Genomic DNA, 20,898 nt, shown 5'->3' on the forward strand with positions numbered 1-20,898 from the left:
TTCTTCTCCAACCCGGCCGCGGGAGGCTCCACCCGCCGCGCGTGGGGCGTGTCGCCGGGGGCGCCGGGAGCTGTAGTCCCCGCGCCGCGGCCGCCGCCCGCTCCAGCCATGCAAGCGCCGGCGGCGGCGGAGCGCAACAAGGGCCCGATCCTGGCGGTGCTGCGGGAGTACGCGGGGGCCGGCACCCACGCGAGACCCGGCGTCCTGAGGGTGCTGGAGGTGGGGGCGGGCGCGGGGCTCCACGCCGCGCACTTCGCCCGGGCGCTGCCGCAGACCCGCTGGCAGCCCTCCGACATCGACCCCCGGGCGCTGCGCAGGTGAGCGGGGGCACGGGGTGGGGGGGCCCGGGGGGGCACAGCCGGCAGCCCCCTCCCCTCCCGGAGACCCACGGCCGGCGTGCCCGAGCTCCCCAGCTCGGTGCCGTGTTTTATTCCAGGAAAGACCCAACATCGAACTCTCCAGCAGCCCAGCCTCCCTCTCTCGGTGCTTTATTTTTTCCAGGAAAAACCCAATATCCAGCTCGCAGATCACCCAGACTCCCCAGCTTGGTGCTTATTATCTTCCAGAAAAGACCCAATACTGCACTCTCAGACAGCCCAGGCTCCCCTGCTTGATGCTTTATTTTTTCCAGGAAAACCCACAATATTCAACTCTCGGACAGCCCAGGCTCGCTAAGTCAATGCTTGCTATATTTTTTTCCAGAAAAGCCCCAATATCCGACTCCCAAACAGCCCAGGCCCCCCAGCTCAGTACTTTATTTTTCCCAGAAAAGCCCCAGTAATCAACTCTCGGCCAGCCCACCCCACTACAGAGCGATTCCTGCCTGCGAAGCGCCCGACCACGCGTTGCGGAGCAGCGGCCGCTCTCCCGTCACCCACACGCGGCCGCGATGCTCCGTGGCGGTGCCGGGCCCCGTGCCCAGCTCACCAGGCTGCCGGCAGCGGCTCCCGCTCGCGCGGTGGGTGGCTCACACCCCGCTCCCGGCATCGTGCTGCCCCGGCGAGTCGCGGAGGCCTCTGTTTATTTGCTCTGTGTCGGTGTGCGTGGGGCTGGCCGTGGCCAAATGCCTCTTCCAGGCATCGCAGCGCCAGGCTCGGAGGGTTCGGTTTCCCTTCAGGAAACAAAAATAAACCCCAGCTCTGCAGCACAGCGAGGAATTCCGCCCCCCTCCCCCTCCCCCGCCAAAAAAACCCCAAAAAACCAAAACCAAAACCCAAACAATAAAGTTGGTGGGGAGGTGCCGAAATTGGCACCTGTCCAGGGCCGGTTGCCACCGGCATCCTTCCCACCGGTCACATCGCCGGCAGCAGCACCCAGCACACGCCGCCCTGGTTAAAAATAATCCCCAGGCTGCGGTTCCCTGCTCCGCTGCCTCGGGAACCGAGGCCTGGCTGGTGAATGTGTCAAAAAGGGTATAAATCACACCAAAAATCACACGGTGCTGGTGCGGCGGCACCGGCGGTGTGCAGGCAGCCCTGACGCAGGGGTGCAGGCAGCGCTGCGGGCAGCCCGGGCACGTGGGTGCAGGCAGCGCTGCAGGCAGGGGGGCGTGTAGGCGCGGGCAGCCCGGGCATGTTGGCAGTGCTGCAGGCAGCGTGCAGGCAGCGCGTGGGCAGCCTGAGCACGTGGGTGCAGGCAGCGACGCAGGCAGCTGGGAGGGCAGCGTGCTCCGGCCGCCCTGCTGAGAACAAGTGAATTCGGAATTTTTCAGGCACGGGGGGTCTCCCAGTCCGTGTGCTGCCCGTTGTCCAGCTGCTGCCAGCTCTCCTGCTGGCTGTTGCAAAGCAAAGAGCTTGGTGATACCAGACCCCTTGCACTGTGTGGAGCCCCCCCAGGCTGTTTTATAAGCACAACCTTATTATTAGACATCAGAGACCCCAGCGGGGAGGTGCTGCTGGCAGGCAGCATGGGCAGGTTTCGGGTCTGCCTGCAGCGGGTGCTGGGGGGGGGGGCTGCACGGAGGGGGCAGGTGATGCCCTGACTGGGGTTGATGTGGGGTTTGGTGCCCGCAGCATCGCTGCCTATGCGGAGGCCATGCAGTTGCCCAACATGCTGCCCCCCATCCTGCTGGACGTCTCGCGGGGCTGGGAGACGTGGGGGGGCACCCAACCCGCCACCCTCGACCTCCTCGTCAGCATCAACATGATGCACATCGCGGAGCTGCGGTGCACCGAGGTGAGCAGGGCAGGGCTGCAGCCACGCAGGGTCCCTGTCCCCTGGCCTGGGGGTCCCAGGGCCAAATGGGGGGGGATCCTTGGGGGTGTCCCCAGCCCCCTGACATGGTCTCCACCTCTCTCTTTCCCCAGGGACTGTTCAAGGGTGCTGGGGTGCTGCTGAAGCCCGGAGGCGTGCTCTTCACCTACGGGGTGGGTGCTGTTGGCTGAGCACCCGTCTTGGTGCGGGAGCATCCTGCTGGGCACGGGGTGTCCCTGAGGATGCTGGGGGGGGGGGGGGGGGCAGATGGGCGAGCAGCTCCAGGCATGGGGGTGGGGATGCGTTGGGAAAGGGGGTGGGGCTCAGGTTTGGGGGTCCCAGCCTTTTGGGGCACATCCCCCCGGATGGAACGGCTTTGGTGGTTCACTCGCGGGAGAGAGGGATCCTGTCCTCCCTTGCCCCATCCAGAGCAGGGTCTGGGGGGCCCCCAGGGTGTGACGGACCCACAGTGGGTGGTGGGACCCCTGGTCCCTCTCGGGGGCCATGTCCCTTCTTGCTTGGCTTCTGAGCATGGCAGGGACAGCAGCCCGTGGGCTGGGGGGGAGCTTGCGGGGGGGACACGCGGTGGCTGGTGCCGGCAGCTGCAGCTCCGTGTCCTGGCAGCCCTACGCCGTGGACGGCCGCATCAGCCCCCAGAGCAACGTGGACTTCGACCGCAGCCTGAGGCAGAGGTAAGGAGGGGGTTGGGGGGCCCAGGGCTTGTCCTGCCCGTGCTGCCCGTGCTGCCCGTGCTGCCTGCAGCTGCAGGGAGCTCCCTCCCAGTGTGGTCCTTCAAGATAAGACCTAAAGCAGCAGCGGAGGGGAGTCCCCCCCCGTCCTGGGGGCCCCCCCAGGAGATGGGGATGATTCAGGGAGCGCAGGGCTGTGATGTCCGTCTGTCTGACCCACGGCTCCCTCCCTGGCAGCAATCCTGCGTGGGGCCTTCGGGACACGGCACTGCTGCGGCAGCTGGCCGAGGCCAACGGGCTGCGCCTGGAGAGGATGGTAGGTGCTGGGGTCTGTGGGGAGCAGATGGCTCCTGCTGCACTGGGGACCCCCTGACCCCCAGCTCTGTGCTTCCAGGTGGACATGCCAGCCAACAACAAGAGCCTCATCTTCCGCAAGCAGTGACATGCCCCAGCAGCACCTCTCGGCACCCTCCCGGCATCTCCCAGCACGGTCACTCCCCCCCATTGCTGCCTCCTCAAGGGCCCACAGTGTCCCCGTGCTGGGGACGGCAGCGCTGGGATGGGGCCGCGGTGCCCCCAGCTGGGGCTGGGCTTGGCTGGGGGGCTGGGGAGGGTCTGTCTCCCCCCGCCTCTTCGGGGCTCCCTTTGCAATGCAGTGCCCCAGCCTGACCCACAGAAGCCGCCGCAGCTGTCATGAGGGGCATAGGCATGGGGAGGGGGGGGGGGCACAGAACCCCTGGGCATGGGGGACACTTCTTGCTTGGTGGCAGTGTCCCCAGAGGATGCTGTGCCAATGGCATGAGGACCCATCCCCCTTTCCCCTCCAAGACAGTGCTGCTGCTCCCCCCAATAAACTCTGGGGCTTTGCCCCCCCTCCCTGCAGCTCCCTGATGCTTTCAGCACTGGTGCTGGGTTGGGGGGCCATCCCCACGCACCCCCCCCCCAGCGCCCACAGTGGGGGCAGATCCTGCACTGGGAGCAGCTAGGGGTGCTACACTGGGCCCGGAGGCTTCGGTGTGGTGGGAAGGTTTTTATGGGTGGGGGGCTCCTGGCAGACCTCCCATCCCTCTGCAACCCACCCCAGTCCTTTATTGCTGTTGGCCAGGCTGGGGGGGTACATCAGTGGGGGGCATGTGGCAGATAAATTACAGGGGAGGTGGGAGCTGGGCTGGGGCTCAGCGTGGGGTTGGGGGGGGGAACTATATGACGGTGGTATTCCCTAGATACAAGCGCTGGTGCAGGGGCTCCCCCAGGCTGCCCCCACCTCCACGGCAGGTCTGCGGCCCCCGTATCGGCATGTCCCGGCTCTCCCCTAGTCCTGGAAGCGGTTCAGGAGGTCGCAGGTTTTCTTTTCCATCAGCTCGTAGATCTTTTTCACCCGCTTGTCGTTGGCCGCCCGGACGTAGCTGCTGGGGTCCAGCGTGGCCATGCCGTCGTGCACCTCGCCCATGATGATGAGCGGCCCGTCCTCCGCCGTCATGTTGGGGCAGGGGCAGCTCCAGTCCATGTCGGTCAAGGTCACCTCCAGATACTTGATGTTGAAGAACTTGAGGCCCATCTTCTCGTCCTTGAGGACATCCTCGAGGGCAAAGCGAGCAATGCCGGAGTCCTGGTCTTCCACGATCTCCATCAGCCGGCCCACGATGGCGAAGTCACTGCGGCAGAGGCTCAGCACCATCTTACTCTTCAGGCGGCAAGCCTTGCACTGCAGGCTCTTGGGAAAGGGGCAGACGTCCTCACAGGTCTCCTTGCTCTCAAAGTTGTTGGTGTTGCCCTCACAGCCGCCGTAGACAAAGGAGTGGCACTGCTTCAGGAGGTGGTTGTACGCCCAGCGGGGCTCCCAGTTCTGGCAGGGACCCTGCACCATGGGCAGCAGACAGGTGGGGCGGGCACTGCCCAAGCAGGCAGCCCGGCACTCCTCGTAGGTCTCAAAATGGTTCCTGTTGGCCCCACAGCCCCCGTAGTGGAAGGTGAGGCAGGAGCCCTGCTTGGCGTCGAAGTGCCAGCGCACCTCCAAGGCCTCGCACCGCCGCCGGTCCGGCTCCTTCAGGCACTCAGCGCTGGGGAAGGGCTGGGGGCTGCCAGCCCGCGGGGTCCCTCCCGGCTCCCGCCTGACCACTGACAGCGGGAAGTCGGCTCGGAGCAGCCCAGCAGCGTTCCTGGCCGTGCAGGTGTAGATGCCGGCATCCTCGTGGCGGGCGTTGTAGATGACCAGCTGGCCAATGTTGGTGACCACCACGTTGCCGTACATCTGGTCTGGCCGCATGATGAAGTTCTCCTCCTGCTCCGTCTGCTTCTCCCAGGTGATGTCAGGCCGCGGGCGCCCGCTGACGTCGCAGCGGAAGCTGACGGTGCCCCCGGCGCGGACCGACTGGTGGAAGGGGTTGCTGTAGAGGGCGGGGGGCACCGGCACCTCGGGGCCGGCTCCCGGCGTGGGGCGTGCCGTCGTCTCCTGCGGCACGGGGCTGGTGTCGGGCCAGGTGAAGATGTGCTTGCAGGGGACAGTGGTGAGGCGGGTGCCGCGCAGGCACGCCTCGGCGTCCATGTAGCACTTGTTGTAGTAGGTGAGGCCGTCGGAGGCGCAGGTGAAGTTGGGCTCCTTCTCGCAGCGGTCCTTGCACTTGCAGACGGGCTGCCCGTCCCAGATGTCGCAGTCGGAGCCCTGCTGCGTGCACACGAAGCTCTCGCAGGAGGCCGCGGGTGCCAGCGCCAGTGCCGGCAGGCTGCCGTCGGCGAAGCGGGCGGCCACGCAGCTCCGCAGCCCGCACACGTTGGTGCAGCATTTCTCGAAGCCTTCGCAGTCCTGGCCGGGGAGGAGGGAGGGAGAGGAGATTGGGGTGGGGACAACATGGTGGTCACTGCTGTGCTGTGGGTGCTGCTCCCACACCCTGTGGGGTTTTCGGGTGGGTGGGTGTCCCCTGCGCAGCCCTGTGCACCCTCAGCATCACCGGGCTCTGGGTAAGAGCCAGATCTCCCTGGCACAGCTGCATTGGCCCCAGCCAGACCCCAGACCCCCCCAGGATGCTGAGGGGTGCACTGCAGAGATGATGGCCCCTTCCCCTCCCCCCCGCAGAGAGCATCTCACCTCTCTCAGCTTTTGCTGGCTGAGGGGAGGCAGAGCTCATTGCACAGATGAATTGCAAAGGAGTTTCCCCTTGGATCCAGGCAGCCCTAGCTGGGGTGGAGGTGCTGGTGCCTCTGCTCACTGCTGTGGAGCTCGGAGTTGGGGGTCTCTGGGACAGGCAGCCTGGTCCATGGGCAAGCTCCTGCCCTTGGGGAAAAGTGGATGGGGGGGGGGGGCTGGGGGAGACTGACCGCTGCCTGATGGGGGGTCTCTGTCCCAGCACACCCACTGCCCTCATCCCGGCCCCTCAGCTGGGTAGAAGCATCCTGGGGGTGCATGGAGGGGGTATCCTGGGAATGGGATGTGGCCCAAGGGGGGGACATGGGGGGCAACAAGCAGTTTCTTTGCCTGTTAGGGGGTCTGGGGAATGTCCCCAGGACAGGGAGGGGTCAGCTGGGGAAACTGCAGCTGGGCTGAGCTCTTGCACTGAAACAACCAAAACAGCTGCACCGCCGGGCACAGGACCCACACCCCAAAGCATCTCCCTCGGGGACATGGGGATGCGCCCCCCCCTCCCCGGCTCCCTCACTCACCTGGTCGGCCTGGCACTCCCTCTCGCAGGTGCTCTGCGCGTCCACCCACAGGTTGGGGTTCAGCTGGTTGGGGCAGACCCCCAGGTGCCGCATCCTGCCCGGCTGCAGGCTCAGCCCGGCCGCCGCCGCCACCAAAGGCAGGAGGAGCACGACGCCCATGGGGACACGCTGCTGCCCGCCCGCCTGCCCGCCCCGGCCCGGGCGGCCAAAATTCCCGCAAGGAGGCATCTGGCCACCCCGCACCGCCGGCCTGGCTTGCTGGTGAGGGCTCGGGATAAATCACATTCAGGATGGAGGGGATGAGGGAGAAGGCGGGCGGGCGGGGGGACAAAGAGGAGGAGGAGAAGGAGAGGACCAAACCGCTGCCCTTCAGCACGCCCAGCACCCGCCGGACCACCGGCGATGCTGCCCGCTGCCTCCATCCATCGCCGCTGCTCGGCTCCCGGGGCGCTGGGGACACGGTGGCAGCAGCGTCCCTCGGCGAGAGGGGCTCAGTTCATCCCTGGCTCCCTGCCGGCACGGCGAGCGGGCGAGTGGGGTGGAAGGGGAGGACGGGAAGGTTGTAATCTGAATCCCCTCCCTTCCCACTGATGTTTCTGGGTGTTTGGAATGGGAAAGGCGCTGACCTCAGCCTCTAACCCCGGCGAGCCCAGCGATCGGCTGGGCAAACACGGGGGGAGATCAAAGGCAGGCAGAATGCAGAAAGTCTCCAAAGAGGGAGAGTGAAAGGAGGAGGGAGGGGGGGACACAAAAAACCCCCCGCCCGGCCCGCGGAGCTGAATTCCTGCAGGATGAGAAAACAGCCAGAGCCTGTGGTCCACTAGGACAGGGCCACAGGCAGGGAGACACGCGGAGCCCACGCTGCGGGGCTGCTGGGGAGCAGGGCTGGCCTGGGAGACCCTCACCCCGCACCTCGCCTCTTGGCGCCCACTGGCACCGCAGCAGAGGCAGCCCTGTGCCCAGGAGCGGGGTGCTGGCACTGGCGCGTGTCCCCCATGCTCAGCCCCGCTCGCCAGCCATGTCCTGTGTGTGCCACCCGGCGAGGGGACCCCAGCTCGCCTGGCGGGGGGTGCTCACCCAGCCCCCCTGGAGGGGCTCCCCCAGCCTGGCAGCCGCTCCCAGCCCTCCCTCCCGCTGATTTACGGCCAGGCTGTCTTTTTTCTGAGCTGGAAGGCAGCGCCTGGCCGTGCCAGACCCCGGCAGGACTGCTCCGGCACGCTGTGCCTGGGCTTCAATCCCGCCGCTGCCTCCCCGAGCACGTCCCGCAGCCGGCCCTGAGCTGGCAGGAGCCGGCCCTGGCTCCTCGGCCAGATTTCCCTAATCCCTGGTGGAGACTGACCTGCAGCAGGAACATTTCATGGCATTGAGGGAGCATTAACTCTTCCGGCACTGGCGAGAGCCGTGACCCACCCGAGGGGGATCTGCAGCTCCTGGGAAGCAGCAAACCCACCCGAGGGCGTTGTGCCCTGGGGGGCAGCTCAGCACCTCCAGCCTGCAGGGCTGCAAATTTGGGGGGCGGGTGGTGGAGGGGACAGAAAAGAGGGGAGAGCCTTTTATTGACATTTCCGTGGGGAAAAACCAATCCACCCGCACCCCAGAGGTATCTTTGCATGTCATGGTTTGGTGCTCCCGCCGTCTGTGGCTCCCGGGGGAAGCCCTGTTGCACCGGACCAGGTGCTGTTTTGGTGCCACGCTGGTGCGAGGGGGACGCAGCCGCCGTGCCCTGGCACGCTGACCTCCAGCCGGTGCCACTGACACAGCGCCACGACCTGTAACCGGCCGCTGCTTCCCTGCCCGAGCAGCTCCAGGGCCAGCAAACGGCTGTGCCGGCAAACGGCGGTGCTGCCGGCGGCTCAGTGCTGCCCATGGCGCTGCCGGGGCTCCCCGCGGCCTGAAATCCCAAAGCACTGTCAGGCCTGATGTCAGCTTGCCATGGCCACGCGTGGGGGGCTGCAGCACGTCCCATGGCTGTGCCAGGTCCCCGCTTTCATGGCCAAGCAGCCGCCCAAGGGTCCGGCCAGCCCCGGACGCGAGAGGGGAGGTTACACTGCCCCAGGACGCTCATGGGGAGGCTGATGAGATGTTTTGCAAACAGGGAATTGCATCAGGATGGCCTGGCCCGGGAGCTGCAGGGGGCTGCACCCTGCCTGCCCCGGCAGCCTGGAGTTCCCGGGGCCCACCCAGCCAACCCCAGACGCCAGCTGCCTGCAGCAGCTTTAAGATCCTCGACCCCCAAACCCACGTCGCTCCGGCTGGGAGCAGCATGGCAGGCTGCCATGGCACCTCGCTCCCAGGGATGCAGCTGGGGGGCATGGAGCCACGTGGGGTGTCCCAGGGTGCTTCCAAGGGAGCTGGTGCAGGAGGGAAGGGCTCCATGGGGTCCCAGCAACACGGTCTACGATGCTGGCACTGGGGTTTGGGCTGGCTCCTGCCCTGGCAGCCCCTCTCCAGAGCCAGGGGAGCAGCCCAAGTTTCACACTAGAGCCCAAGATGCCTCATCCCCGTGTCACCAAGGTCAAAAGCAGCGAGGTTGGGACAAGCACCTGCTGGGAACTTCTGCCTCGGTGGCACGAGGGGGGCCAGAGGGACGCTGGATGCCACGTGGTTGGAAATGTAGCTCCCGACTCGAGACCCTTACCCATGCCTGGGGACCCCCACCCAGCCTCTTCTAGTGCTTCTTCAGCAGAAGATGAAAGAAAAAGCAACTCTCCCCACCCTGGAGCAAGCCCACAATACACTTTCACGATGCTCACTTCAGTCTCTTCCAAACTGTCCACCTCCATGTGCCCAAGCACCTGCCACACCCCAAAACAGGGATTTTTTGGGGTCACTCTCAAAGATCCCAGACATGGATGCAAGTTTTATGGCTCGTCTTCTCCCTTCAAAACAAGGGAGTGCAGGAAGCGGCTCAGCACCCCGTCCTGGAGAGAAGGGCACAGCACCATGTGCCCCCTCTGCTCACACCCTGTACCCAGGGAGGGTTCCAGCCCCACCAACACACCCACAGGGAGATACATCCTCATTTTCAAGCATCTGGGGCACAGTCAGATGAAGGTCACCGTTTCTTCACAGCCTGCATGGTACAACCCCGCAGGGGACAGCGGGACCAACCCAAGACACCCTCAAACTGGGAAGGTGGGTTTGGAGAAACACACTCACCTAGGAAAGACCTGAACCAGCCCAGCGCAACCTGCTCCCTCCTTTCTCCAAGGAACAGGGACCCCTAAAGCTCTTCTGGCCTTTCCCCCAACATCCTGGCTGCGCAGTGTGTTTGCTTGCCCTGCTCCCCCCAAGCAGAGACAGCTGGAGGGAAGGCAGCCCCTGCTGCTCCAGCATAATGGGCTCCGGCTGTCCACACCCCACCTGAAACCACACACAGCCTTTGTTTCGGCTCTGCTGCCGAGAGGGAACAGACACTTCCAGAACCCCCCTGAAAAGGAGAAAAAAAAAAGAAGTCTCCATGACTCTTCCCTGACCAGGCTTTCACCTTAGCTCCAGGGTTTTCCAGGCTGCAGACACTATCTCATTTCCCCCCCTGCCCCCTCCCAGCCCTGGCAATTACGACTTAAGCTGTTAAAACAAGCGTGGCCAGTCTGGTACGAAGTGGAAAATCTGATCCTAGGGAAGCGAGAGGCAGGGGAAAAGGGAGGTCAAGGGGAGGTGGGCTGGGAGCGAGAGAGAAAAGGATCAAGAAAGAAGTCCCCCTCCACCCCAGGAGCAAACCCCCCTTCTTTGGGGCTCCCAGCTCCCTCTGAACACCAACCCCAGCGACAGCCCAATGTGACAGGGGTGCTCTGAGCTCCCTTGCAGCACCTTCTCCATTTCAAAGTCACATTTATCCCAGGCTGACTTTCAGCTTGTTGCAGCCTGGGCAGGATGGGTGAATACAGCTGCAGCACTCGGTCCTCGCTCCCCAGGGTCGCCCGGACCCAAAGAGGCGATTTAAGGCTTTGACTGTACTTGCAAAACCCATCCCCGTGTACCAGGGACTGCACACAAGCCCACGCAAGGCGCTGGGGAGCCTGGCTTCCTACAGCCACCTACGATGCTAGATGTGTTGCAGACTAGGCTGTGTTTTCTTAGAGCTTCCCTACCCAAAAATCAGCAATTCTGTGAGAATCAAGACTTAAGTAAGAACAGATTTAGCTTCTGCATGTATTTAGTAGGGCAAAAATCCACCAGGGCTAGGAATCCTGACTTTTAAGACTCTCTAGAAAATGCTATATGACTTATTTTGTGGATGATCTGGAAGCGGCAATACACACCTGCACCAAAAGCAGCCCCAAAGCCCCAGTTTTAGGCCGAAGTACCACCTTTTCCCTTCAACCTCTCGCCAGTCCACAGGAAAACTGATACAACTTCTCCACCTTTCAATTAGAAGTTCAAAACAAAACCAAAAAAGACTTTAATTTATACAAAACAAAACCATGTATAATCAGTTGAACAACATTGACTGTACAAAGGAATAAAAAAATAAAAGGATAGTCCAAAAAAACAACTCAGGAATGGTACAAGTGTTGGAGAGCAGCTACACACTAGTGTTGACATCAGATGCAAGAATCTTTTCCTTTTAAATAAAAAAAACAAACCTGAAGTTTTTTGCTGAGCAATCACTCCAGATAAATCTTTCATCCTCACTACAGAAAAGATCTGTTGAGACCTTATACAGTGGAAAAAAAAACCAAAAACAACCGCAGGGAAAAAAGGCGCAGGGAGGTGTCACATGTGGCAAAGCCAAACCAAGCAGAGGTACATCAAGTTTTTCTAGACATGCAGCAGCTTTGTGATTTTTAAGAAGGAAACCTTCGTCCCTCTCCAGCCCATACACCGGTGCCCGGGAGCAGGCTGGCGAGGGGCCCTGCGGTGCCTGGATGGTGTTTTCTGGGAGAAGCAGCCTTTTGCGGTGCCGATCACCTGTTGGCCGTATATCCCCGGGCTGCTGAGCCAGCGATTGTCTTCTGCTGCGTGTTAAGTGATGGGAAACAGGTGCCAGCCATCCCAGACAGGTTCTCGAAATCCCCCGGCCTTCGTGCCACCGCGCCGAGCTCGGCTGCAGCTTTGCTCTTGAGCCAAACCACCACTACAAAGGATTCTTCTCCCTGCTCCATCTGCCTGGGGTTTAATTCTCTCCTCGCTCATTTGAGCTGGGCAATAAAGCACGCTAGAGACAAGCCAAGAGACCTGCCCTTGTATTGTAGTTTGTTCTACAGAGAGGGGAGGGGGACGGCTCCTTCACCTCCCAGGTCGGCTCAGAAGCAAGGGGAAGGAGATGTCCTCCGCAGAGTGACGCGCCCCTGAGTGCTGCCTGAGCAAAGCGGGTCCGTCGGCCGCGCAGGAGCTGCTGCGGCTTCATTCTGCCCATGCGATGCAACAAGCTGCTTGGGGGGGAGGAGAGAGCAAGGCCAGGCCTCGAGGAGTTGCTAACACCAGGAGGAAGATGGCAGCACTATACCGTCTGGTCTCCTTGCTGAGGAGATGACCCGACCAGCACAAGGAAAAGCAATTCACTTTCTACCAGGCTACTCACAATCTACATGTCCTGGCCACCTATGCGAATCTGTGAATATAGCTTAGTCCCACTGCCAAGCCCCGCTCAGGTTTTGCAGTAAGGGCTAGGTGTGATTTCTAAGTTTCCAGGTGAATTTCCAGCACAGATCAGCCACGGGACGAAGCCAAAGAAGCACGCGCCCTTGCTTGGCACAGGACCTTCTCCCACAGCATGAATGCATCCCAAGCTCTTGCCAATGAGCACACATTCCCTCTAAGATCCAGGTGTGGTCCTACAGAGCAAAGCAGTTTGCTTTCCAATTTCCTGGTACTGCCACAAAAGCCAAGCGCATTCGCCGTGACTGGGCCTGGGGCCTGCTGTTTCCCCCCACAAATCTCTTTTCACCTTCCCAGTCCACAGCTCCTTCACACTCCAGTGGGAAAAGCTGCTTCTGTCCTTTCCCCACTTTCATCCAGGAGAAGCCGCAGTGACGCTAGCTCGGGCAGAACGTCTTTGGAAAAGCAAAGCAAGAAGCAGCCAGGATTCAGGAGCTGTCCCGCAGGGTGCTGTCGTGGATGGAGGGCTCTGGGAACAACGGCTGAGGTTTTGCAGCAATAAGGGACAAAATTCAGCATTTTTCCTCTGCTTTAGGCGTGATGCTTCTAACCTCTGCTCCTCAGTTCCCAACCAGCTGTGCATCAGAAGGTGCAAAGTAAGCAAGGCATCACCTGATCTCAGAGCTGCTCCTTCCTCCTGCCTTCCAAAAACAAACCCCGAGACCCCGGCCTCTCCCCTCTGCCCCTCGATCCATTTGCAGCCCACCCTGCCTTCGGCACAAGTTTTAGGGAATGATTGGAATAAAGCAGCTTGGGGTATGTTACACACTGACTGTTCTTTCCTTCTGCATACGTAGTATTTAAAAAAACCCAGCACAAGCCCAGGTGGTGATTGAAAGTCTCTTAAAGCATTTGTATATTTTCATCAGAAAATCCTCCACTTCTCCCCATTTGCTGACACTGGGAAAGTTAACCCAGTGCTTGTATTTACATGGCTGCATAAAATTTTCCCTGACTGCTTCTTAAAAAAACCTTAAAAAACAAGTGATATATATATATATGTATAATATTTACATAAATAAATGAAGAAGGCAAGCAGACTGCTTCCTTCCCCTTTCTAATTGGCCAATTCTTGCCTTGTCTTTTTTTTTTTTTTTTTTTTTTTGGCAACAGCAGGTTAACAGCCTGGTGAAAACTGTTATTAGTCCCCTGTCCCCATTTCTTTTTTTTTTCCTACATCCAACGATCACTATTGCACCAGCAATCTGTTCAGGAGTCCAAGAGTTAAAGTTGCAGCACAGACTCTCCTTGCCTACTCCCTTAAGCCTCTCAATCTTCCATTAAATCCATTTCTCCATTGAGACTGGATGAGCTTTTTTCCCCTTCCCCCCTCCCCAACCCAGCAGCTGCTGAATTTTCCACCCCAAGCCAAGAGGCAAAGCCCAAAGCATTCTTGGAGGGTCACTTGGCAGAGTCCTCTCCCCGCCAGTGCTGCGAGATCCAGCCGGCACCACGCTTCCCATGTGAAGCCAAAACGTGAGCACATTCCTAACGCTTGTGTGTGCCATCGGAATAGCAACCATGGCCCATCCGAAAGGATCCAGTCGAAAAGGGTTAAGTGTGCAAACAGCTGTACATCGGTGGGTGGGTGTGGATACGTTAGAAGCTCACGGCGTCCATCCTGCTAAGAGATCTTGCAGTTGTTGCGTGAGCAGTTCTGTGGGGGGCTCTGGGGTGGACGAATTGATTTGGATCTCTTCAAGCTGTTACCTTTGCTGCTGCTCCCACCCCCACTGCTGGCCAAGGAATACGACCGGCCGTGCATCATCACTGCATTCATCCCGTTGGCCATCGAGAAGGATTTCAGGTGACTCTTGATGGTGACGGGCAATGGCAGTTTGTCGATGAGGTGGACTGGGGTGCAGGAAACAATGGCTCGGCAGCACAGGTCCTGTAAGCTGAACACTGGTGGGAGAAAGGACGAGATAGTCAAGGGCCAAGGGACTTCAAGGGATGCCATCTGCCCACAACTATTCCTTATGCCGTGCAGTTCCTGCTCCTTTGGGGAGAGATGATAATGACTGCACAGGAGCCTTGAATAAGGAGCAGATTAGTTAGGACAAAAGCCTGGTAAACTCAAGGTAAGCTCTGCTGTTGGAGGTTAGTGCTCTGTGAGACACCAGCTTTGGTGTCAACACAGGGCTTAGACACCACCACCCCTCCTCTCTGAACGGTGCCCAGGGCAGGCAGTGCCCTGCTCACATTTCTGCCAGACACTTGGCTTCTCATGGCATCGTTTGGCAACCAGAAGGACGTGCCTGGGGAGGGGCAAGCAACAGGGTCAGCAAGGCCCAAAGCAGGACAGTCTCACTTGGGGCCTCCTCAGGGAGCAGCAGCCACGGGGCTGGCTCTCTGCAGCGTGCCTGCAGCAAGAGATCCCACCAAGCCAGAAGACTCCTCTGCCCTTTCAGGCTTCCCAGCACCCTCTCAGCTCAGCGCCCATCATGTGAGCCTGCTTTGGAAAGTCTGTTTGGAGGGGATTTCCCAGCAAGCGGCCACACGAGGGCACGCTTCCACCTCCAGTCTGTCCTGAAAGCCACGCTGCGGCTCCCAGGCAGGCAGACAGGCAGCCCCTTAACCCCCCTCCCCGTCCCCGGGCAGGCAGGCAGCCCCTAGCCTCCCCGCCTCGGGCAGGCAGCAGTTACAAGTCCTGCCTCTGGAAGAGGTTCAGGAGATGTCTGCAAGTGCAGATCCCGCTCCCCGTCCCTCTGTGAGCTGGAGACGGGGGCATGGCAGTCAGGTCTGGGACAGGAGCCCAGGCAGACAATTTGGTGACTGGGGCTGGCTGGCAAACAGGGTTTTTCCCTTCCTCGTGAGCAGGAGCTGAGGATCCATATGAAGGTAGGTCACCAGGAGTGCAGCTCCCCTGCTGCTCAGACTGCCAGTGGGGCACACTGCTACCTCCAGCCAGGAATGTGGCACCTAAGACTATTTTGCTTCAAACACAACAGGCTGATACATAACATGGAGCCTCCTCACGGTCAGCCACACTGCAGCACACGTGCCTGGATACATGGAATACAGCAGGGATGTGATTTGGTTCCTTTCAGCTCCTTGGGCTCACTCTGCTTCCATGCCCCTCCAAAACAGGAGGCACAGGCTCAGGCAAGGGTAAGGACAGAAATGCTTAAGCGTGGATTCATCCCACACAGCCTTTTGATTGAAGTACTTTCAAGTTGTGAGCTTAATTGCCCTCGGCCTCAAACAGAAAAAGTGGAGAGGTGTAGGATGCCCCTGAGCAATTCAGATCCTAGACACGCTGAACTGCCCTCTGGAGCTGCCATCCCTCACCGCTGCCTGCCGGCTGCCCGCACTAGCACAGGCAGCTTGTTGTGGCTCAGCTTCAGCTTGTCTGGCCTGAAGCATTTCTGCCTGTCAGGTGCTTTCAGATCCCACAGTTACTAATAAACACATCTCCCACCTAGACAGTCAGTCCTACCCCTCCATTTCAGCCCCAACAGCTCTCATGCCTTCCCCACATGGAGCACCTTCCTCATCACTCACCTCTGTTGGGCCTCCAGATCTTCTCCATGCCGTGCCGCATGAGGACGATACGGGACAGCTCCGTGAAGGACTCTATGACATTGAAGTTGCACAGGGGGCTGACCTCAAAAAACGTCATGCAGTTCTTCTCTGCGTAAGCCCGGGCCTGCTCTGTTGGCACCTGCCTCTTGAAGGCAAGGTGAAGCCTGTTTCCCACCAGGATCCGAGGGACACCTGGGGCATGCTTAGAAAAGGAAAGAAGTGGAGAAATCATGGCTTGTCCTTAGCAAGGGCAGCCTACACCCAGCATTCTGCTTAGCTGCAATAGCAGTGAAGGGCAAAGAAGTAGAAACTGCTCTGTGACCGAGAGGGACTGCCAAGCAGTACTACAACATGACAAAGAAGACTAATTTATCCCCTCCCACAGTCCATTTTAGAGGGAACCTTCCTATCTTGCTAGACCATTCCCAAGCCCTTTCCTACCACTCTGGATTTATAAAGAGGTGGGGGGCAGACACTTATCCCCCTGCTTTGCTGATCAGCAGACTGCCATCATTTCCTCTCCAAAGCAGAGCCATTGTTGTCCCTGTATCAGAAGTGGCACCTCAGGTGACACCTCCTCAAATTTTTGCTAAAGGTCACTGCATGTGTTCTTCCATTCAACTTACCTCATCTATTTCCTTTATCCATCGGTCTATTCCATCAAAGGACCAGCGATTAGTGATGTCGTACACCAAGAGAATTCCCTGGTGGAAGAAAATCAGAAGCAGTCAGGAAGTTTCACAGCAGACAAAATGAAAGGGAGACACACCTGAGAGACCACCTCCATATGCAGAAACCAAAAGGTTAAGGGACAGAACATTACTCCAGCTGCATTATTTGTGTGCCTGCTAGAGCAAAAATTGAGACAACAGGTCTGTACTAACAGTTCTAGATTATTAGGGAAAGTTTTACTCCGGTTTTGGCTTGAACATCCCCCAGGTAATTTCCAAAGCAGCAGTCTCTACTAAAGGAGGAGGAACTGCCTTGATAACTGGATCTGAAGGAACAAAACACACCTTCCTCCTGTCACAAATCTGATACCAACTCACCGAGGCAGAAACAGTCTTTTTCTTTTCCCCTTATGCAGAACAGCTGCATTCAGTGGTAGGATGGTAGCAGAACATGAAGTTAATAAAGCACACCCATGTTCCACATGTTTTCCCTCTCCAGAACGTGCCTCATTCTATCATCCCTTTGCTGGCAAGGAAAAAGGTGAGTGATGCCAATAAGCAACACAGCGTCTCTGCAGGACTGAGACCTCACGACCAGGATCCACTCTGGGCTTTGCCGAAGGCAGCCGGTGTTCCTGTCACTGCCCCACGGGCAGAGAGTGAACGAAGTACATGATACTGGCAACCCCCAGAGGGACAGATCAAAGGTCTCGCTGTAGGACCTTCCCCCCGGCTTTCTTCTGGAAAGAGAGGTACCTACAGCATCCTCAGGCCCAGAGCCATCTTCCCTGAACACCACCCACATCCACAACTCGCTTCCCAGTCACCTCTCGAGGTGCAGCACAATGATGCTAGCCACCAGGACAGGCAAAACTCAAGGCAGAGCTGTTCTGGTGTGCCTGCAGCCATGACGACATGAAGCAGTGCCTTGCAGAGCCTCCACCCGTGCGACAAGCCCAGCTAGCAGGACTTGGGGCCACAACCAGAGTGCTGGCCACCACTCAGGTCCACAGCAACTCCTGCCAAGCGAGCTTTTCTTGAATCAAAGTATTTCTGAGGACAGACACAAGGGAAGTAGGCTATGCACAGCCCTGCAGGCACACAAGTCAACACATCAGGAGCTGCCTCTCAGTACCAGTTGGGTACATAAAGCATTTAGAGAATTGTCTTAAGCAGCAGCCTTTCTGCAACTCTCCCCTTATTTTTCTGACTTCTTGTCACTCTCTTCTTTGCAATCAAGGACATTTCAAGTGACAACAGGCACTTCAAGGTTACTTCGCAGAATCGCAGTTAAAGATGCCCTGAAATGGGAACTAAGGAAGAACAGATGATTTCGCACTGTGGGAGGAGGAACCCCAGTGGGGAACACAGCAACGGATGAAAGGTAACCCAGCAGCAGGAAGACTAAGCTAAGGGCAAAACAAACCTGCCTGTGCTAGCCTCCAGGATAATAGATCATTTAGCAACAAGCTCAGCAGAACCAGTCTTCTCTGATTCAAGGGTACCCTCCAGAAACAGCCGTCCCTACAGCAAGTCCCCAGTGCAAGCAAAAGAGATCTTAAGTTGGCAAAGGAAAGTCTCAGCTGGCAGCCTCCTCCTCCCTAAGAGATACCTAGATACAGCACAGTGAAGGAGCAAGCTGAAAAACTGCATAGCATCTGTCCTGGTAAAAGTCAGAGACCATCAAGCCCTCTCACATACCTGTGGAATTGCTCCTTTATGCATTGAAATGGAAGATCCACTACACAGATGGCAAACGCAAACTGCCCAGCCCTCCTGGAACACAGCTTTACAATATTTGCTTCTGTCAAAGCCTGTGATGAACTGGGGGAAGCCTGTACAGAAGGCATGTACATGGTACACCTCAAGTTTATGAAAAAGTAATCATTTGCATGAGATCTGGAGCACACGGGAATGACAAATGCCGGGGCATCTGAGCCACAAAGGCACTTGAATCCTCATAATAAAGACACTGAGCTGGCACTTGAAGTGTTCCCCCAACTTGGAAAAGCTGAGTATGCTGGGTGTGCCTCAACACTGTTTGCCTTTCTCTCACAGCTCTGTCAGAATAAGTAGCTCTCACAAAGCCCGCCCAGTTTTATAATTTTTAAAAGTCTTGGTCAGAACAATTCTGATTCTTGAGCTTTATCCCCAACCTCACTGCACAGCTCTTCCACCCCAGGCAGTCATTCTCCACACAAAGATTTGCTGTCCTTGCTGGCCCTCCAACATCTATGCATCTGCATTTGTACCATTTTCCAAAAGGCTCAAATGTACAAAAACAGAAGGGGAGAGGCTACAAAAGGCAAGTTATGCTCAGTGGGTTGGTCTTCGTGTTTGATAGCCCAATGTGAAGAGTAAGCCCTTCAAAGTCTGGGTTTGAGGTTGTTCTGAGGGACCTGATGATGAGCTTTCATAACTGCAGAAGTATTTGTGGGGTGGGGAAAGAAGATGCATCTTCATCTTTCTCAAAGGAAAGTCTGGAGCTCATGACTAGTCCGTCATTTTTTGCAGTGTCATTTCTAGAACAGACAAAAAACTTTGTATTCAAAAAACAATTGGAGGTTGTTTTTGTTTTGGATGAAAAGAGAATTGGTTTCTCCTAGGTTTAGACAGGAAAAAATAAGAAGTAATTATTTTCCATAGTTAAAAAACCCACAAAAGCAAAGATACTGCTTTCAAAAACCCAATCAAGAAATACCTATTACCAGGATACATCACATTTTAAGTGCATTTTGGAAAAAAAAAAAAAAGAAAAAAAGACTCTGAGCTTATTTCATTTTTGTTATATTTGTTTTGACTTCTAACTTCCAAGGCTGCACATGTGAATGAATGAGAGTCAGGAAATAACAAAGCAAAAAGTTTGATGACCCCCTTCCAAGACAAACTGCCAGTAAGTTAAATAAAGTCTACTTACTTTATTTCTGGATTGACAAGTTCCTTTAGCCAAGAGAAACAGACCCAAGACCTAGTTTGTGAAGACTGCTTCTGCCAGAAATATGCTCTAGGAGGAGAGAGTTTTTAAGCTTGCTGGCAGCTGCAGCCTGGATCTTCTTTAAATAGGAATAAGGATAAAACATCAGCAAAAATGCAGCCCCAAGTTCTCAGGAGCAGGGTGGAAGGTCAAGACCATGATTTCTAAATGCAAGAAACAACACACTCTGCCAGCATACCCTCCAAGTCATAACACAGCTCCATGACATTTAGAGTTAAGGAAAGGAAAGCTTCCCAAAGGTCAGAAGACACCAAGGCCAAGTTGTCTAATGCCTTTCTTCTGTCCTCATCCTCCCCAGCCTGGGTATTAAGATCAGCTTTACTGTAACTCAGCTGAAGATGGAGGTAGAAGTCTTAAAAACCTCTGGCCAGCTCCTGGTGCTGCCAGATAACCTCATATTTCTTCCAAGTAGCGCTGGCATGCTCCAGACACCACATTTCTAGAGCACACATCCCAAATACACTTTGTCATTACCATTTTCTCCCTTAGAGAGAACAGTACGCAGCCATGCATGCAGACAGGGAGCTGGCTCTAGCTCTGCAGACAGTTCCAAATAAGAGCTGTCTTTTTTTTCAGTCTTTTTTAAAAAGTCTCCTTTGGACTAATGTGCACAGAATTTTAATTTACTCAACTAGACAAATGAGCAGTTTCCCATTTGCAGCCTAAATTGTTCTCTAAGTGCCTAGATGGTTGTCAACACCATAGTAGCTCCATACCTCTCAATTTTTAGTTTCACAAAGCACCTTTGTAAGCACTATGTACCCCATGTTCCCACAGCATGGAGTGAAAAGCTGCACTCCCAGGTTCTCAGATCAAGAGTATTCTGGACCCCCACCAACCCTCCAACAGCCTTTCTTCGTCTCCTTAGCCTGCCTACAGGCTTCTGTGTGAGGTGGAAGATGATTGGACTCATCCCCAGACCTATCTTGGGTCTTTTCACAACTGATTTTCAAAGTTCATTTCCACTGTTTTTGTTTCACACTGCTGGGATTGGCATGATCCTAAGCATACCATTGTCAGAAATTTCCACATGAGTACATCGTGTAGTAAACAAGGAACATGGACAGATAATCCGTTATTGTATCTAGCAGCACACGTGGACACTTACTCTGCCAAAACCCAAACTTGTTTTCAACAGGAGTTTACACAAAGATCTGTTCACATAACCAAGGGGATGTGGGGGGGGAAGTATCAGCTCTGTCTCCTTGCTGCAGGTTTCAACCAAGCTTATAAGCAGTAAGCTTTCAAAGGTGAGAGAGAAGCAGCATGCTCACACATCAGTGCAAAGCAGACTTCTGTGACAAAGTTTCTCAGATGCTTTAGGAGCTGGATGTCCAGCTGCTCGTACAAGCAGGCAAGAACACTGCTGGGAGGAAGCAAGCGCTCGCACAACTGCAAAAGGCTCAGGTCAGTGCAGGCAGGTGACAGAGTGGCCAGGAAAGTGTCACTCGCTGTCATTCTCCATCCATCCTGTTACTGAAGAAGCCTGGAAGACCCCCCACCCCCAGACTAGATTTCTCTGGCTCACAGGACAAAGTAAACCATAAAGATCCAGTTGACACTT

At 57.0% G+C, this 20,898-nt stretch overlaps 3 protein-coding genes across 5 annotated transcripts in view; 1 reads left to right on the forward strand and 2 right to left on the reverse strand.

Moving 5' to 3' along the window:
- Positions 1–7: 7 nt before the first annotated feature.
- On the forward strand, positions 8–3,750 carry METTL26 (methyltransferase like 26). 2 transcript variants are annotated; one of them, XM_074919279.1, is made up of 6 exons: positions 11–317; positions 2,013–2,175; positions 2,307–2,366; positions 2,818–2,885; positions 3,120–3,198; positions 3,277–3,461. In XM_074919279.1, the coding sequence occupies exons 1-6, from the start codon at positions 109–111 to the stop codon at positions 3,322–3,324; spliced, it is 627 nt and encodes a 208-aa protein (XP_074775380.1). In that variant the 5' UTR covers positions 11–108; the 3' UTR covers positions 3,325–3,461. The 2 variants fall into 2 exon arrangements, with proteins under 2 accessions (XP_074775378.1, XP_074775380.1); XM_074919277.1 differs by lacking the exon at positions 2,818–2,885 and having other exon boundaries at positions 8–317; positions 3,277–3,750.
- Positions 3,751–3,947: 197 nt separating this feature from the next.
- WFIKKN1 (WAP, follistatin/kazal, immunoglobulin, kunitz and netrin domain containing 1) lies at positions 3,948–7,061 on the reverse strand. 2 transcript variants are annotated; one of them, XM_074919358.1, is made up of 3 exons: positions 6,900–7,061; positions 6,540–6,807; positions 3,948–5,685 (listed from the first exon to the last, which is right to left on the reverse strand). In XM_074919358.1, the coding sequence occupies exons 1-3, from the start codon at positions 6,959–6,961 to the stop codon at positions 4,195–4,197; spliced, it is 1,821 nt and encodes a 606-aa protein (XP_074775459.1). In that variant the 5' UTR covers positions 6,962–7,061; the 3' UTR covers positions 3,948–4,194. The 2 variants fall into 2 exon arrangements, with proteins under 2 accessions (XP_074775459.1, XP_074775461.1); XM_074919360.1 differs by lacking the exon at positions 6,900–7,061 and having other exon boundaries at positions 6,540–6,850.
- Positions 7,062–13,231: 6,170 nt separating this feature from the next.
- Positions 13,232–20,898, reverse strand: part of RAB40C (RAB40C, member RAS oncogene family) — a 35,132-nt gene continuing 27,465 nt past the window's right edge. Inside the window, exons 5-7 of the mRNA XM_074919465.1 lie at positions 16,295–16,372; positions 15,648–15,870; positions 13,232–14,048 (exon numbers count right to left, since the gene is read on the reverse strand). Of these exons, the coding sequence (XP_074775566.1) occupies positions 13,768–14,048; positions 15,648–15,870; positions 16,295–16,372 (582 nt within the window). The 3' untranslated portion in view covers positions 13,232–13,767. The remainder of the gene's footprint in view (positions 14,049–15,647; positions 15,871–16,294; positions 16,373–20,898) is intronic.

Source organism: Athene noctua, chromosome 15, assembly GCF_965140245.1.
Source record: "Athene noctua chromosome 15, bAthNoc1.hap1.1, whole genome shotgun sequence".
Classification (NCBI taxonomy): Eukaryota; Metazoa; Chordata; class Aves; order Strigiformes; family Strigidae; genus Athene; species Athene noctua.

Coding starts and splice junctions, on each gene's coding strand:
- METTL26 (XM_074919277.1), top strand. CDS start 109: ATGCAAGCGCCGGCGGCGGCGGAGCGCAACAAGGGCCCGATCCTGGCG. Junction 2,367..3,119: donor GCGTGCTCTTCACCTACGGG/GTGGGTGCTGTT, acceptor CCTCCCTGGCAG/CAATCCTGCGTGGGGCCTTC. Junction 3,199..3,276: donor GGCTGCGCCTGGAGAGGATG/GTAGGTGCTGGG, acceptor CTGTGCTTCCAG/GTGGACATGCCAGCCAACAA.
- WFIKKN1 (XM_074919358.1), bottom strand. CDS start 6,961: ATGGAGGCAGCGGGCAGCATCGCCGGTGGTCCGGCGGGTGCTGGGCGT. Junction 6,808..6,899: donor GGGCGTGCTGAAGGGCAGCG/GTTTGGTCCTCT, acceptor ATTTATCCCGAG/CCCTCACCAGCAAGCCAGGC. Junction 5,686..6,539: donor GGGAGTGCCAGGCCGACCAG/GTGAGTGAGGGA, acceptor CTCCCCGGCCAG/GACTGCGAAGGCTTCGAGAA.